A 13,255-nucleotide genomic window follows, 5' to 3' on the forward strand; every position below is an offset into this window, starting at 1 on the left:
CCTCGATATGTATGTGAGCCTCAACTCTCCCACAAAGGAAAACGTTTAATAATGAATATATGACACCAGGGGCGAGTGGGAGGAGCAATGAACCGTTGGAGCTTAGGTTGACGGGGCTTGGTTACGGGACAGTATATCTACAGCTGGGCACCATGTCAACATAAAGAGCCGTAAGGAGGACGAACCGAGACCACTATTTCGCCGACAAGAACCTCTCAATGGTACCTAAGTCTCTTTGCTAGTAGCCAGGGACACGCCTAATATCACGTCCTGATGATGAACATACAGATGAGACCCAAGTCCATCGGCTGTAGTAGACCTGTTGGACACCCCTTCCCTCTCGGGGAAGACCTGATTACAGGATATGCGTTCAAATCTCGACCAATAAAATATACTCGAATTCCCTCTGATCAGCCTCGCCGAATCATCTATCCGGCTTCTAATCTACTAAAAGGCCGTTCTGCACGCCAACCACTCGAAGCTGACCGACAAGACCTCGACAATATTTCCCCACGGATCGGCCAAGTAAAGACACTTGACGCCGACGTTACCGGGATCGACAGTCTGGCCAACCTTCTTACCACCGGCGCCGACAACCCTGTCCGCCAGGGCGTCCGGGTCGGGATCGGTGATACAAACATGAAAGAAGCCGGCGCGCTCATACTGGAATTTGCGCTCCGCTGCGACCGGCTTAGGGTCCACGAACTCAAACACCTCAAACCCGACGCCATTCCCGGTCGACATATACGCCAGCTTGACTTCGTTCAGGCTCGACGGGTAGATGGCAAAGATAGCGGCGTCCGGATCCCTCGACCGTTTGATGTGTGCGATCTTGCCGAGAAGTCGGAACCCAAGGTGGGTGCTGTACCAGTCTACCACGGCCTGGACATCGGGCACTGATACTGCCACATGGTTGAGCGGGCGATTCCAAGTTGTCTAGAAGGATGGTAAGCTCGTTAGACGATGAGTGTACCACTTGCACGGAGAGTAGTTTTGACCCTTGGGCCCTTGTCTCGCCAGATCTTAGGAGCCGGATGAGGAGAAGACATGCATCTGCAGGAACGGGACTTACGGCTTCTGACATGTTGGGGTTAGACGAGTGGTGGGCTCTCCCTATGGGTGGGCGGTCCTAGCTGTATACTGGTGCTGCTCTGCTGTGGCTGTGCACTATGCCTAGACTCTTAAATATGCATAGGCCCTGGATCCTGGGGACCAGCTACAATGCGCGCCGACCTGAAAATACGGCTTCTAATACACCCGGCTATATGACCCAACTTTCCATGGAACCACGACGGGGTACAGAGGTATGACCTGCCATTTCCCGGATGCAACTTCCTCCCGAGCTTCGGCTGTGTTCGGGTTTCTCCCACAGTGACTTAGGCTGCCAAGGGCTTACATGCTCCGGGGATCTTACAAACACTAAGGAAGGGAAATTTCAAACCGAATAAGGAAAGGCAGGGGCCAGCCTCATAGATCAGCCTTGCGAAGGCCCTTGTCAGAGCCTCGGTGCGCGCCATGGCTAAGGGAAAGTTATCCTTTGACGGCATTCAAGAGCAATTGGCAGTTTGAAGTCTGTGTATTTATACTCGCTAAGATATAGCTATCGCTCCTGACGGACTTCCATTGTAAAAGACTTTTCTCGGTTGATACGCGTGCTGGATATGGACATCAGCAAGTTCGCTATGCACCAGACGGAGGGATCGTTCGAACCCCTTGACAGAAAAAATCCCCGGTGTGTGCACCGTATTTGTCCTGGCGGGACTTCATCTCACGGCGGTGATCCCGGTATCCATATACATTTAGGCTGGCTGTCGTATAGGACACGGCGCAAGTTGGCCACTGTGTTACCGTTCAATCTAATCCGACTTTGGGCTTTGGCCGGGATCCACTTCTCTACCATCATTGCTCCGGCTCTCTTGAAGGGTAGAAGATCATTAGGACTCTGCTCAAAGACAGCCTTCCGCGAGAAGCCAGAGTAGAGAAAGGGACCACAGTCGTAGCTAGGATTGGTGCGCATGACTTCCATTCTGTAACTACCAGTTAACAGCCACTGAACAGGTTCTCGGCTCACTTTGGAAGCCGGAATCTGATATGGGAAGACCCGAGGGGCGGTAAGGTTATAACAAAGAACACTGAATTGTTAGAATGACGAAAACAAATAGTCCATCGTCGAACCCTGCGTGGGGAGCCAGTATCAATCCAGCAAAATCCACGATGGGTGACAACAGGCGCCCATTCTCGCACCCGGCGACCATCAAAGAAGCCATTTCTGATCATTCCCTCATCCACGAGCAGGGCTTCATTGGAGGCCAATGGGTCAGTGGTACAAAAACATTCCCCGTCTACAACCCTGCGACAGACAAAGTAATTGCCAACATCGCTGATCTCGGGGCCAAAGATTTCAAGACAGCAATCAACCATGCTGAAGCAGCTTTCAAGGAATTCCGGCTCACAAGCGAACATGCTCGCTCCAAGATGTTGCACAAGTGGGCAGCGTTGATCCGCCACCACGCCCATGACCTCGCCGTCATTCTGACGTTGGAGAACGGGAAAACCCTACCAGAAGCTGCGGGAGAGGTCGAGTATGGTGCCTCATTCATCAGCTGGTTCGCAGAAGAAGCTATCCGCTCCTACGGCGACGTGATACCTTCTCAGCATGCTCAAAGTACCAATCTGGTAGTCCGCCAGCCCATTGGTGTCTGCGGCATTATCGCACCTTGGAACTTTCCCATCGCCATGGTCACGCGAAAACTCGGACCTGCGATCGCTGCAGGTTGCACTGTGGTCATCAAGCCACCCTCCGAAACACCCCTGTGCACCCTTGCCTTGACTTACCTCGCACAGCAAGCCGGTATGCCGCCCAATGTTATCCAGGTGGTGCCTACGAGAGACCGATCTGCCACCACGGAGCTCTACACCAACCCGATCGTGAAGAAGGTCTCCTTCACCGGCTCCACTCCTGTCGGCAAACTGATCACGGCAGCGGCGGCCGGGACGATGAAAAAGGTGTCGATGGAGCTGGGTGGAAACGCACCGTACATTGTCTTTGACGATGCCGACCTCAGTCAGGCAGTTGATGGTGTTCTGGTGTGCAAGTTCCGCTGCTCTGGTCAAACTTGCGTCTGCGCCAACAGGATCTATGTGCAACGGGGAATACACGACCGGTTCGTGGAGGCGCTGCTGGAGCGCATGCGCACCTTCAAAATTGGCTCAGGTCTGGACCCTTCAGTCACGCACGGGCCACTCGTCAACCGGGCTGGGGTGGCCAAGGTCCGCGCACACATTGATGACGCCGTCAGCAAGGGGGCTCAGCTGATCGTTGGCGGTCGGGTGCCAGGGGAGAACAGCACCAATGGCCAGGGTTATTTTATCGAACCGGCACTGCTGACTGGCGTCACTCAGTCGATGCTGGTGGCCAAGGACGAGACGTTTGGCCCGCTGGCGCCCATCATCATGTTTAACACGGTGGAGGAGGTCATTGCCATGGCCAACGACACCGAGTTTGGCCTCGCTGGCTACTTCTTCGCCAACGATCTGCGCAAGGTCTGGAAGGTCGCCCTCGCCCTCGAAGTCGGTATGGTGGGCGTCAACACCGGCAAGATCAGCGCCGCAGAGGCGCCCTTCGGAGGTATCAAAGAAAGCGGCTTGGGGAAGGAGGGCAGCATGTACGGCCTGGCTGAGTTCCAGGTTATGAAGAATATAACTTTGGGAAATCTGGGCGTTTGAGAAAATAGACATATACAACCGGGCGCCAGCCGGCATTGCTGTGAGAGGCACAGCCAAAAGAAGTCCATCTTTTGTGTAAGAAATCACAACTGGATTGTTTGTTCTACCCACCACAGGAGAATGTCAGTAGTTGCATTCCCGCCACCACCAACAGAAAGAGGTAGAGGACACAGCCCCTTTCCCATCTGGCATCATCAGCGCTGCTTGGAACTGTCCAAGTCCACGCTACCCTCAGAACTGGTTGTGCAGCAAACATCTTCCATCTATGTCCAGGTTCAGTTCCTCCCGGCATGCATTCCGCCGGTAATCAACAGCTCACCGCCCGTCATATAGCTACTAGCAGAACTGAGCAAGTAGACAGCAGCACCCTTGAGTTCCGTGCGGTCAGCCATCCGCTTCATGGGCGGCTCCGAGACAAAGACTTCGGCCAACCCAGGCCTCGTGGCGCTGATGTCCAGCGTCATGTCAGTCATGACATAGCCTGGGGAGATGCAGTTGACGCGGATTCCCGTGGTGGCCAATTCGACGCTGAGCTGGCGACACAGTGCCAGTACCGCCCCTTTGGAGGCACAGTAGTCTGACGTGTACTGGAGCTTGGAGGCTTGGTGAGCAGCGAAACTGGCAATCATAACCACGGAGCCGGCTGCCGGAGGATGCAAAGGGGTCGGAGAGCTCGAGCCGACGGGTCGTTGCGAGGTCATGTGCCGCACCGCAAGTTGAACGGCGTAGTAGGTGCCCAGGACATTGATTTCGAATGTCCGCTTGACACTTGCCGGAGACCGATCCAAGAACGGCTGATCAGGGCAGATGCCCGCCGCGGTGATACTGTTCAGTCAGGGTGAGCTTTTGCCTCTCTTTGTGGTTATGAAAGAAGGACAGCAGTCGGGGGTATTCCGACTCTGAAATTGGGTAGGAGATGGGTGCTTACATTCCATCTATGCGGTGATAGTCTCGGATGATGGCGTCGAAGGTGCTCTTCAGACGTTCGTAGTCGGTGACATCCGATCTGGAGAGGGAAGAAATATGTATATCAGTCTCGTTCTCAATGCCCCTTGGGCCTTTTCGGACGTGTGGCCCAGGTAAGACGAGGTGCGGAAGACTGACTGGTAATATCCGACTTTGACAGCTCTCTGCCTGAGAATCTCAAAATGCTCATGCGGCGCTGGCGATGCATCAACCAATGCGACTAGACCGCCAGCCTCGACAACCGCAAATGCCAGTGTCAATCCAATGCCTCTGGCACCGCCGGTGATGACTACCACGCGATCCTTGAGACTGAAGAGACTGGTCACGTCGCAGTGCAGGTAGGCATCTGTTGCAGTTTTGCCTTGGACGGTGATGCTGGGAGCCGCCATCATGTCTCCGATAGTAGAGAAGAAGTGTGAAGACTTTTGAGCTGCGACAACCAAGGGCCAGTGCATCACACTTGGAGAGAAGCTCAGCAGAGGCGGCGTGGTTTATCCAGTCCGATAGTCATCGCACCAAATCCGTGAGGTCTTAGGCTACGCCGACTGGCCGTGTGCATCGCCTGCTTCCTTCGGTTATTCGCTGCTCTCACATGAAATTGCTTTCTCTTTGGTGGTTTTCAACTCAGAGCCAACTCCAAAGTTCGTTCCATTCTGGTCCGAAAGCGTGAGCAACCAACATGCTGCATTTCATCCATGGCTTGACAAGTCTTGCGCACGCTCGCCTGGGATGGTAGCCGGCGGCCGTTGGTTGCCAGATGACGCTACAATGGTACCGATCAACCTTACAAGGCTTTCTTGAAACACTTTAGTACAGCGTTGGGGTGCGAGAGCCCCGGCTACTTCACAGTGTCCCTCGAAACTCGAAGCTTGGACGTCTCTATAGCCGATGTGCAGGGGATCAAAAGGGGTCAGACTGGCAGGTTACATCCAAGCCAACGGCCGTGAACCCGCAAGCCTGCCGGCTCATGCAAGTGACTTCGTGCTCCGCAAACACGTATGCGAGTTCTCCGCACTTACAACCATCGTTTTCTATCGAACTATGCAGCCAAGCGGGGATTTCAATGATCCCAGAGCTCAATTGCGTGGCCGGATATCACGGCAGCTCCCAACTTGCACATTTTGCCTTGTCATCTTTCTTTCTACTTGGCCAATTCGCCGGTGCCTCATTCGCTTCAGAAACTCGTCTTCTCTCGAGTTTCGATCTCAGTTGAACGAGGTTTGCCGTTTGACTCAGCGTTCACCACCTGTTCCGTAACCTGCTCTCGTTGTTCCTGGGGAAGGCGATCGGACTTCAAAAAGATGTAGTCAATTTCTTCTAGTCCTAGGCCCTTGGTTTCAGGAAACCAAAAGTAGATCATGGGCACGAAGGCGAAGTTCTTGTTCCCGTTGTTAGCCGTTGGACCCGAGGCCACTTTGAATAAGGACAAGACTTACGAATGCCATGAAGACCAGGTAAGTCTTCCAAGTGATATTGTGAACCAGAGTAGGCGTGATTTGGACAATCACAAAAACCTTGACCAAATTAGTATGTTTTTTGGTAGGGGCAAAGCACGAATTCTCTCATGGGGATAAACACACCCAGATCCAGTTGTTGAAGACAGCTAATGCGGTTCCCTGGGCGCGAAGTCGCAGTGGGAGGATCTCGGTACTGTAACACCAAGGTATAGCGTTCAAGCTGGCCCCGAATGAGAGCATGTACTGTCAAGCAGCTGTTAGTCTAACAAGGATGGACAGCCTAAGCCCATAACTCACAGTGATGAAAAACGCAATGGAAACATTGGCTGTTGCCTTCCCTTTGTCCGTTCCACTGTAGGAGAGCAGGATGGCCACCACCATCATAGAAAGACCCATTCCGATTGCACCAAACATCATAGGCTTCTTTCGCCCGAGACGATCAGCTCCGAGAGCTGGGACCAAGGATCCAACCGCAAATGCTAGATTCAGACAGCCACCCACAACAATGGCGGTATTACGATTGAGTCCGACATTGACTTCGAGCACAGTCGCTGAATAGAAGACAATGACGTTGATCCCCGCCCACTGTGTGTCTGATTAGCATTGTCACGGATACAACATAACTGTCCCCGAAGACCGACCTGGTTCATGAACAAGACCAAACACGCGAGAAACACGCGCCATCCAGTCTGGACAGGATCTCGCTTGAAGATGCGAACCCATTTAAAAGGCTCTGCCTCCTCCAACTCAATGGCTTGGAGAATGTCTCGCTTCTCGGTCTCAACCACAGGGTCCTCTGGGACTGTATTCCAGACTTTGCACAGGACAGCCACACCTTCTTCAGTCCGACCTTGTTGAATCAGCCATCGGGGCGTTTCTGGCAGGCCCACCACTAAAAGAGCAACACTGGCTGCCATGGGGATCTGAAGAGCAATTGGCAGTCGCCACGCGATGGGTCCACTGGTGAAACTCATTCCATAGTCGAAGAAATAGGCCATCGACACCCCGACGGCAGTAAAGAGCACTTCTGAAGTGACGAGTCGGCCTCGATGTTCTCTTTTGCACAGCTCGGACTGATACATTGGGACCGTGGACGTGTCGATACCAACTCCAAGCCCGGTGATGATCCGCCCAACCATCATTTGGGGTACCGAGTAGGCAGAGTCCTGAATGACTGCTCCAAGAGCTATGCAAAACATTGCTGCCCAAATAGCATGGCGACGACCAAATCGAGCACCGATGAAGAAGTTGATGGCACACCCGAGAAAGCAACCGACATTGTAAATAGAAACGATGATGCCGAGGAATCCGGGACCAGGATGATGGAAAATGTCAAGAAAATCCGGGTTTGTGATCAAGCCGCCAAAGACGCCCTGATCCCAACCAAAACTGCACGGACCTGGTCAGTTGTTTTGCCTTGACGACAATGGGGATAGGCTCTAGCCCTGGCCTCAAACGTACAGTACAAATGCCGACAGACATGTATAGGTAATGGCAAGCTGGATTGGCCGACCTGATTTGAACCAGTCTCTCGTCATGGTGTGCTTTGGAAAAAAGATTTCGTCGATATTACACCTGGCCGTAGTCTAAGTGAAAACACGAGTTTCTATCTCTAGAATCGTAAACCTGGAGTTAGACCGACCGAAACGCGGGGGTTGGCCCAGAGTATTTGTACCTGCCCCATTACTCACGCTGACGGTGTTTTTGTGGGGAGATCAGCTTTGGAGTTGCATGTAGATCATCTCTTGAGTCTGGTAAGGCTCTGCGATGTTGCTGAACCAATTCGACTTTCAGGGGGGGTTGGGGGAAGAAGGCTATACGGCTTCGGCACATCAGGCTTTTATGTTGCGGTTAACCGGGCATTAATTAATGAGCAACGACCACAACGTTCACCAGTGATGCAAACCTTGAAAGTAGAGGCCCGATTTCTCTCATTTTCCGTCCATGATTCAGGCTTTTCGTAGATCGACAAGCAGAATCGCTGGATAGCGACGGGAAGACTTGAAAATGGTGTATTGTCTTCACATAAAACTCCAGGCTCTTATCCTGGCAGCGCCGGTGAATGGCTCAAGCAACCCGTTCTGCAAGGTAAAAGGGCCTCGAAATGGCGTCGTTGCGTGGATTGTGGGTTACCGACACCGTCATCATCAATACTCGGGTACGTTAACAACAATGCCTCCGGTAGGGACTCGATGCTGGTATTCATGTTCATGTGCAACGAGGCTAGGGAACCGACGACACCTAGAGGAAGGACAGTTCGCACGAGCCAAGCGCGTAGAGGTCGCCGAGAAAGCCGCACCTCTGCCTGATCGGCTACTCACGTCAACACCCTTCGGTATTAGCTAGTGAGGCCAAGCCTACTCGGTACAGTGGGCAAAACCCCCTTTATTCGGCAACGCGGGAATATTCCGTGTGGACTGAACCCTCTTCCGCTGAATGCAACTATAGTTTTACTACCACCGTATGTCTCTGCAACTGTCCATGTTCCTCAATCACAAAAGCACCCGGTCGCGCAATCAATGGAAGGAATATTGTTTGTGCTCCCGACCTAGTATCGTCTCCTGTTGGACCAAGTTATAGGGGGTATGATTCTTCACTGAAGCTTGCAAAACTCCTGAGGAATATTTGATTCTCAATTGCACTGGTACGTCGCCGGGGATTCAAAGCGAGCTTTGGACCAAATGAAAACGGCAAACAGAAAGGGACGCCAGGATCTATCCCAATATCGAATCAACTTCATGATCTGGGCTTACTCTTCTAGTTTGAACGAGCTGGATTTGAGATCGGCGCCCCTGGATGCTCGTACTTTTGCAGGCGTGGCAGCAGATGTGGCTGGGCAAGGGGAGGTAGAATAGGAATATTGCCAATAAAACGCTCCCAGCTAAATTGTACAATGGACAAGACGCCCCCCATCCAGATCAATGGTTTCATTCTCTGTGAAGGCTTCTTAACAGGCGGAATGCACTGGTTACGAATGCCAATATGACCCTTGCGGCACCCGTTCTATCCCCAGCCATCACGTTTCAATTGTGTCTATCCTGGCCCGTCGGGGGAATCCTAGGGTACGTGCCATCACTGTTGGACTCTCCACCAGGTCGTCTTTGGCATATGTTGCGATTGAGCCAATCTTGGGTGTTGTCAACTATATCTCACCAACTATTTCGTCCGATCTGAATCTCGGGGCATGGTTCTCTCTCCCTGAATCTGACGCCAAGTGAGCTGCATAAACTCGAAGCGGCGATCTACTGGCTCGAAGTCGTCATGGCAGATTCCGTTCCCTTGCGGTCTGTCTTCATCCAAACTGTTGCGACCTCGATCTGGTACACGCCAAAGTCGGTCTCGTCGGAGCACAACGCGCCACTGTCTCTAAGTCGAAACTCTTGGATTAGAAGCTCGGGTTCCAATTTCCCCTCTATGGATGATCCAGTCTGCGCACGGACATCACTTGTTTGATGCCAGTCAAAGGGCACAGCATTGTTGAACATCGAGTCGATTGCAAGTAGGAACCACTGTCCTACCTTGTCGGGGACGTCGAAGGTCTCTTGACGCCCAGAATGTTCGATATCGACCAAATGATACATATCGTAATGGGGAGGTCTACAGGCAGAAACGTGATTGGTAGAATTTGCCCGTACAGTGTACAGGATGGCACTCCTGATCATTGATTGGTTGGACCTCTGACATTGGGTTTGAGACTCCCCTTTTCTTTCTTGATCCTTTAGAAGAGGATTAATCAGTCTAGACAACGAGTAACCGAATCAAGGAGTTGCGGACAGTTATCTATCGAGTTATGGAATCTATCTAATCAGGACCTTCTATGCTGTTTTATTGTCGTTGCGCGAGACCCGTTACCCCTACTATTATGCCCACCGCCGTACGAGTTGATACCTCTGGCTAAGAAGCTCGCCCCAGTTCAATATTTGTCTCCTTAGCTCGCCTTCATTTAGGGCATAGTCCTAGGCAGTGATCAAGGACGTGTTTACAATAGGAACAGGGCCTACCTTTCGGCTATAGCCCGTAGTCTAGAGCTCTCAAAACCCTCCGAGGGATGAAAGATAGTATACGATCAGTACTACTCTAGTGTACCTCGGGTATGATTTATTTAAAAGGTTGAACAGCCCGTCTTCCCAGTCCTGTAGAACTTGAACATATTCTCGAAATCTCAGCATATCCCTCTCACGGGTCAACATCACCATGCCATCTCCGCAGTCAGAAGCGATTAAAATAGTATTTGGTGATATTGGAAAGATTCTCAGTCAAGGAAATCTCCCGCTTGACATTACCAGATCTGTTGTTGAACGTGCACATACTCTGGCATCGGAATCTACGGATGTGACCTACGATGAGGTAGACTGCCCAGGGTCGGAAACCCCAGCACTTTGGTGTAAGCCCATTGGGGCCTCTGGAAAACATATTGTGCTTTATTTCCATGGTGGAGGTTACACCTCTGGGAATCCACACATGTATCGAAAATTAGCAGGGCATTTGGGGAAAGCCATTGGCTTCCAGGTCCTGGTGACTGACTTTCGAAAGGCCCCAGAGGCCCCTTTTCCTGCCCAGCACGAAGATTCCACTGCAACATATCAATGGCTGCTTCAAAAAGGCTACCTTCCGGAGAATATTGTGCTAGCTGGTGACTCGGCTGGGGGCAATCTCGCAATTACAACCGCGCTCAGACTGAAGAAAGATGGGAAGAAACTTCCAGGCGCTGTCGTTACTTTCTCGCCTTGGGTCGATATGGAACTGAACGGCAAGACCTTCGAAACGAACTCTGGTACCGACGTTATCATCACTCGAGCTGCTTCAGCCATGGCAGTAGCAGCTTGGCTTCAGCAGGCATCTCCCAAAGATCCCCTTGCGAACCCACTGTATGCGGATTTCGCGGGATATCCGCCTCTTTTTATATCGGCTGGCACCCACGAATCCCTTCTCGATGACTCTGTCAGACTCGCGGAAGTTGCAGAGCGAGCAGGAGTTCATGTTTTCTTTGAGCAAGTTGAAGGTTTGCAACATGTTCACGAGTTCATGGCTGGCAAGGCACCTGAGGTTGACGAGACTTTTGCGAAAGTGAGAAAATTCTTGGAAACGGAGCTGAAGCTGTGATTAGCACTCGCTTCTTGAACGGACAATCTATGCACCGCCCACCAGTAGTAGCATCTTCACAGCATGATTCCCATTGACATGGAGTGATCATCCGTGACTTGTGTAGGATGCCGGTCGGCAAGGGAGTAACACGAGTCGCGGTTTGCGTTGTTAGCCGAGGAGGCCCGCTTTCGCGTCTACTGATTCTGAACTCCGTGTTGGCGCTCGTCCTGTTGCTCCAGACTACCGGCGCCCATACCGAGGTAACATGAGTGCTTGTCGGTCCGAAGATCATACGGAGCAGGTCTGAAATACCGTCTTTTGAATGTCAAGGACCACAAGGTCCCGATGGATTAAACAATATCACTTGTATATATTCAAAATCACCGAGTAGGCCCGATAAGCTTGGATACCTCGTCTATCGGGAATTCCTGATATCATATGTCCAGTCCGGTTGGTATTACTTCCTCCCTCCTCTGGCGAATAGGTGACCCGGCAAAAGTTGATAAGTGAGGTCTAGGTCTGGGAAAATCTGCTTCTGGTCTCCAATCGGCCTTGACATCTGGTAGTCAAAAATAGCATCTCGTTTGGCAAAGCGCCATTGTCCTTGCTCCTTGCGATAGTGGTCTACATATCGTACCAGCATGGTAACTTCAGATACTGCACCATGGTCGCCTAACATGACATGGTATGCAACAACGTATGCCTCACCATGGGCTTCATCCTCGCTGGTGACTGATATGAGATGATTGCACAAGTAGTGACCAGTATAGCCCATGCTGGGCTCGGCCGTCTTCATAAAGGCGATAATCTCATCGGCGTTACAGTGAAACACTTCGCCATGATTGTCGACTGCATCATGAGTATAAAGACTGCGCATCAATTCGCTATCCCTTTGATCGGCAGCTCGAGAATAGGGCATCACTAGGTCGCGTATTTTGTCCTTCGCAATGAGTACAGCTAACGTGTCCATCGCTACACGGAGCGTTGAGGGATGGTAGTGATCGCGAATGGTATTATCGTTCTGTTCAGGGTTGTAGGACTGTAGTCAAGTAAGGTATGATTATGGATAGCCTGGAGGGTATTTGAGATGCCCCCAACACCTAGATATAGTTCTTTTCCTGAGTGCCAGCGGTCTTTTCGAAGTTGTGTCGAGACTCCAGGACTTTGCAACAAAGACACGGTCCCATCCGCCAAGGAAGACGGGTTTTGTCTTCATCCCGGCTTGTTCTCCTGTGTAATATTCCTGTCCAAGAAGGCGCAGTCGCAAGTCTGGCACAACTTTCAAAGACCATCGCACTATAGGCTGGAACCTTACTACTCAGAGGGATACTATAGCTACTCATCTTCTTACAGAGTGTACAGGCTCATTTGTAGCGACTACACCCGCCAAAGGTCACATTGCATTGCCTCTCCTCGCTGCCTCAGACAATAGAGACTGGAGATCTTTCAGATAGAAGTTACAGCCTTGTTCCATCTGGCTGTAATGCACCCGTCCCCTTGACATGAACTTCTTTAAGTATCGGTCCAGAAATCTCAAATGGCCTGCATGGTAACGTCACCGCCACGAATCTTGCAGGTTCAGTCTTGGAGGCATTGATCCATTTATGCATTGTGCCTCGTTGAACGATATGGTCCTGAGATCTGTCAGCAATCTTGATACTGTTATTCCCAGAATATGGCAAGACTCACGCCAGGCTTCAAATGTGCCGTCTGCCCGCTATCCAGCTCACAAATAATTTCTCCGATGGCGCAGATAGTGAAATCAATGCTCACAGTCTGATGCATGTGGCTCTCCCCTCCCGGCGAAAGATCCAAAACAATGAGGTTCGCTCCCTTTGGTAACACGCTACCGAGAACCTTGTAACCGCACGGGCTTTCTGAGGGGTCTTCACTCCTGTACGCCTTCACGTCCACTTCATCTTCTAATGAGCAGGGGACTTCCGGAACAGCGTAAGATCGTGCTCTTCCGCCCACGTTGTGAATCCCAAAATAGAGCTGGTTTGGCGATGAGTGGTATATTG

The 13,255-nt window shown here is 51.6% G+C and overlaps 7 protein-coding genes across 7 annotated transcripts; 2 read left to right on the forward strand and 5 right to left on the reverse strand.

Annotated features, from left to right (window-relative positions):
- Positions 1–447: 447 nt before the first annotated feature.
- Positions 448–1,084, reverse strand: AYO20_08278 (hypothetical protein; the record flags this gene model as incomplete). Its single annotated transcript, XM_022646557.1, has 2 exons — positions 448–936; positions 1,073–1,084. The coding sequence occupies 2 exons, from the start codon at positions 1,082–1,084 to the stop codon at positions 448–450; spliced, it is 501 nt and encodes a 166-aa protein (XP_022497415.1).
- A 1,130-nt stretch (positions 1,085–2,214) lies between these two features.
- Positions 2,215–3,726, forward strand: AYO20_08279 (hypothetical protein; the record flags this gene model as incomplete). The annotated part of the gene is made up of 1 exon (XM_022646558.1): positions 2,215–3,726. One exon carries the CDS (start codon positions 2,215–2,217, stop codon positions 3,724–3,726), a length of 1,512 nt encoding a protein of 503 aa, XP_022497416.1.
- A 275-nt stretch (positions 3,727–4,001) lies between these two features.
- On the reverse strand, positions 4,002–5,081 carry AYO20_08280 (hypothetical protein; the record flags this gene model as incomplete). Its single annotated transcript, XM_022646559.1, has 3 exons — positions 4,002–4,551; positions 4,655–4,732; positions 4,795–5,081. 3 exons carry the CDS (start codon positions 5,079–5,081, stop codon positions 4,002–4,004), a joined length of 915 nt encoding a protein of 304 aa, XP_022497417.1.
- Positions 5,082–5,866: 785 nt separating this feature from the next.
- AYO20_08281 (hypothetical protein) lies at positions 5,867–7,687 on the reverse strand (the record flags this gene model as incomplete). The annotated part of the gene is made up of 6 exons (XM_022646560.1): positions 5,867–6,070; positions 6,129–6,206; positions 6,273–6,392; positions 6,447–6,734; positions 6,791–7,538; positions 7,611–7,687. 6 exons carry the CDS (start codon positions 7,685–7,687, stop codon positions 5,867–5,869), a joined length of 1,515 nt encoding a protein of 504 aa, XP_022497418.1.
- Positions 7,688–9,391: 1,704 nt separating this feature from the next.
- On the reverse strand, positions 9,392–9,730 carry AYO20_08282 (hypothetical protein; the record flags this gene model as incomplete). Its single annotated transcript, XM_022646561.1, has 1 exon — positions 9,392–9,730. The coding sequence occupies one exon, from the start codon at positions 9,728–9,730 to the stop codon at positions 9,392–9,394; it is 339 nt and encodes a 112-aa protein (XP_022497419.1).
- Positions 9,731–10,343: 613 nt separating this feature from the next.
- Positions 10,344–11,252, forward strand: AYO20_08283 (hypothetical protein; the record flags this gene model as incomplete). The annotated part of the gene is made up of 1 exon (XM_022646562.1): positions 10,344–11,252. The coding sequence occupies one exon, from the start codon at positions 10,344–10,346 to the stop codon at positions 11,250–11,252; it is 909 nt and encodes a 302-aa protein (XP_022497420.1).
- Positions 11,253–11,691: 439 nt separating this feature from the next.
- AYO20_08284 (hypothetical protein) lies at positions 11,692–12,204 on the reverse strand (the record flags this gene model as incomplete). The annotated part of the gene is made up of 1 exon (XM_022646563.1): positions 11,692–12,204. One exon carries the CDS (start codon positions 12,202–12,204, stop codon positions 11,692–11,694), a length of 513 nt encoding a protein of 170 aa, XP_022497421.1.
- Positions 12,205–13,255: the final 1,051 nt, after the last annotated feature.

The sequence above is a fragment of the Fonsecaea nubica genome, assembly GCF_001646965.1.
Source record: "Fonsecaea nubica strain CBS 269.64 chromosome Unknown Scaff64, whole genome shotgun sequence".
NCBI lineage: Eukaryota > Fungi > Ascomycota > Eurotiomycetes > Chaetothyriales > Herpotrichiellaceae > Fonsecaea > Fonsecaea nubica.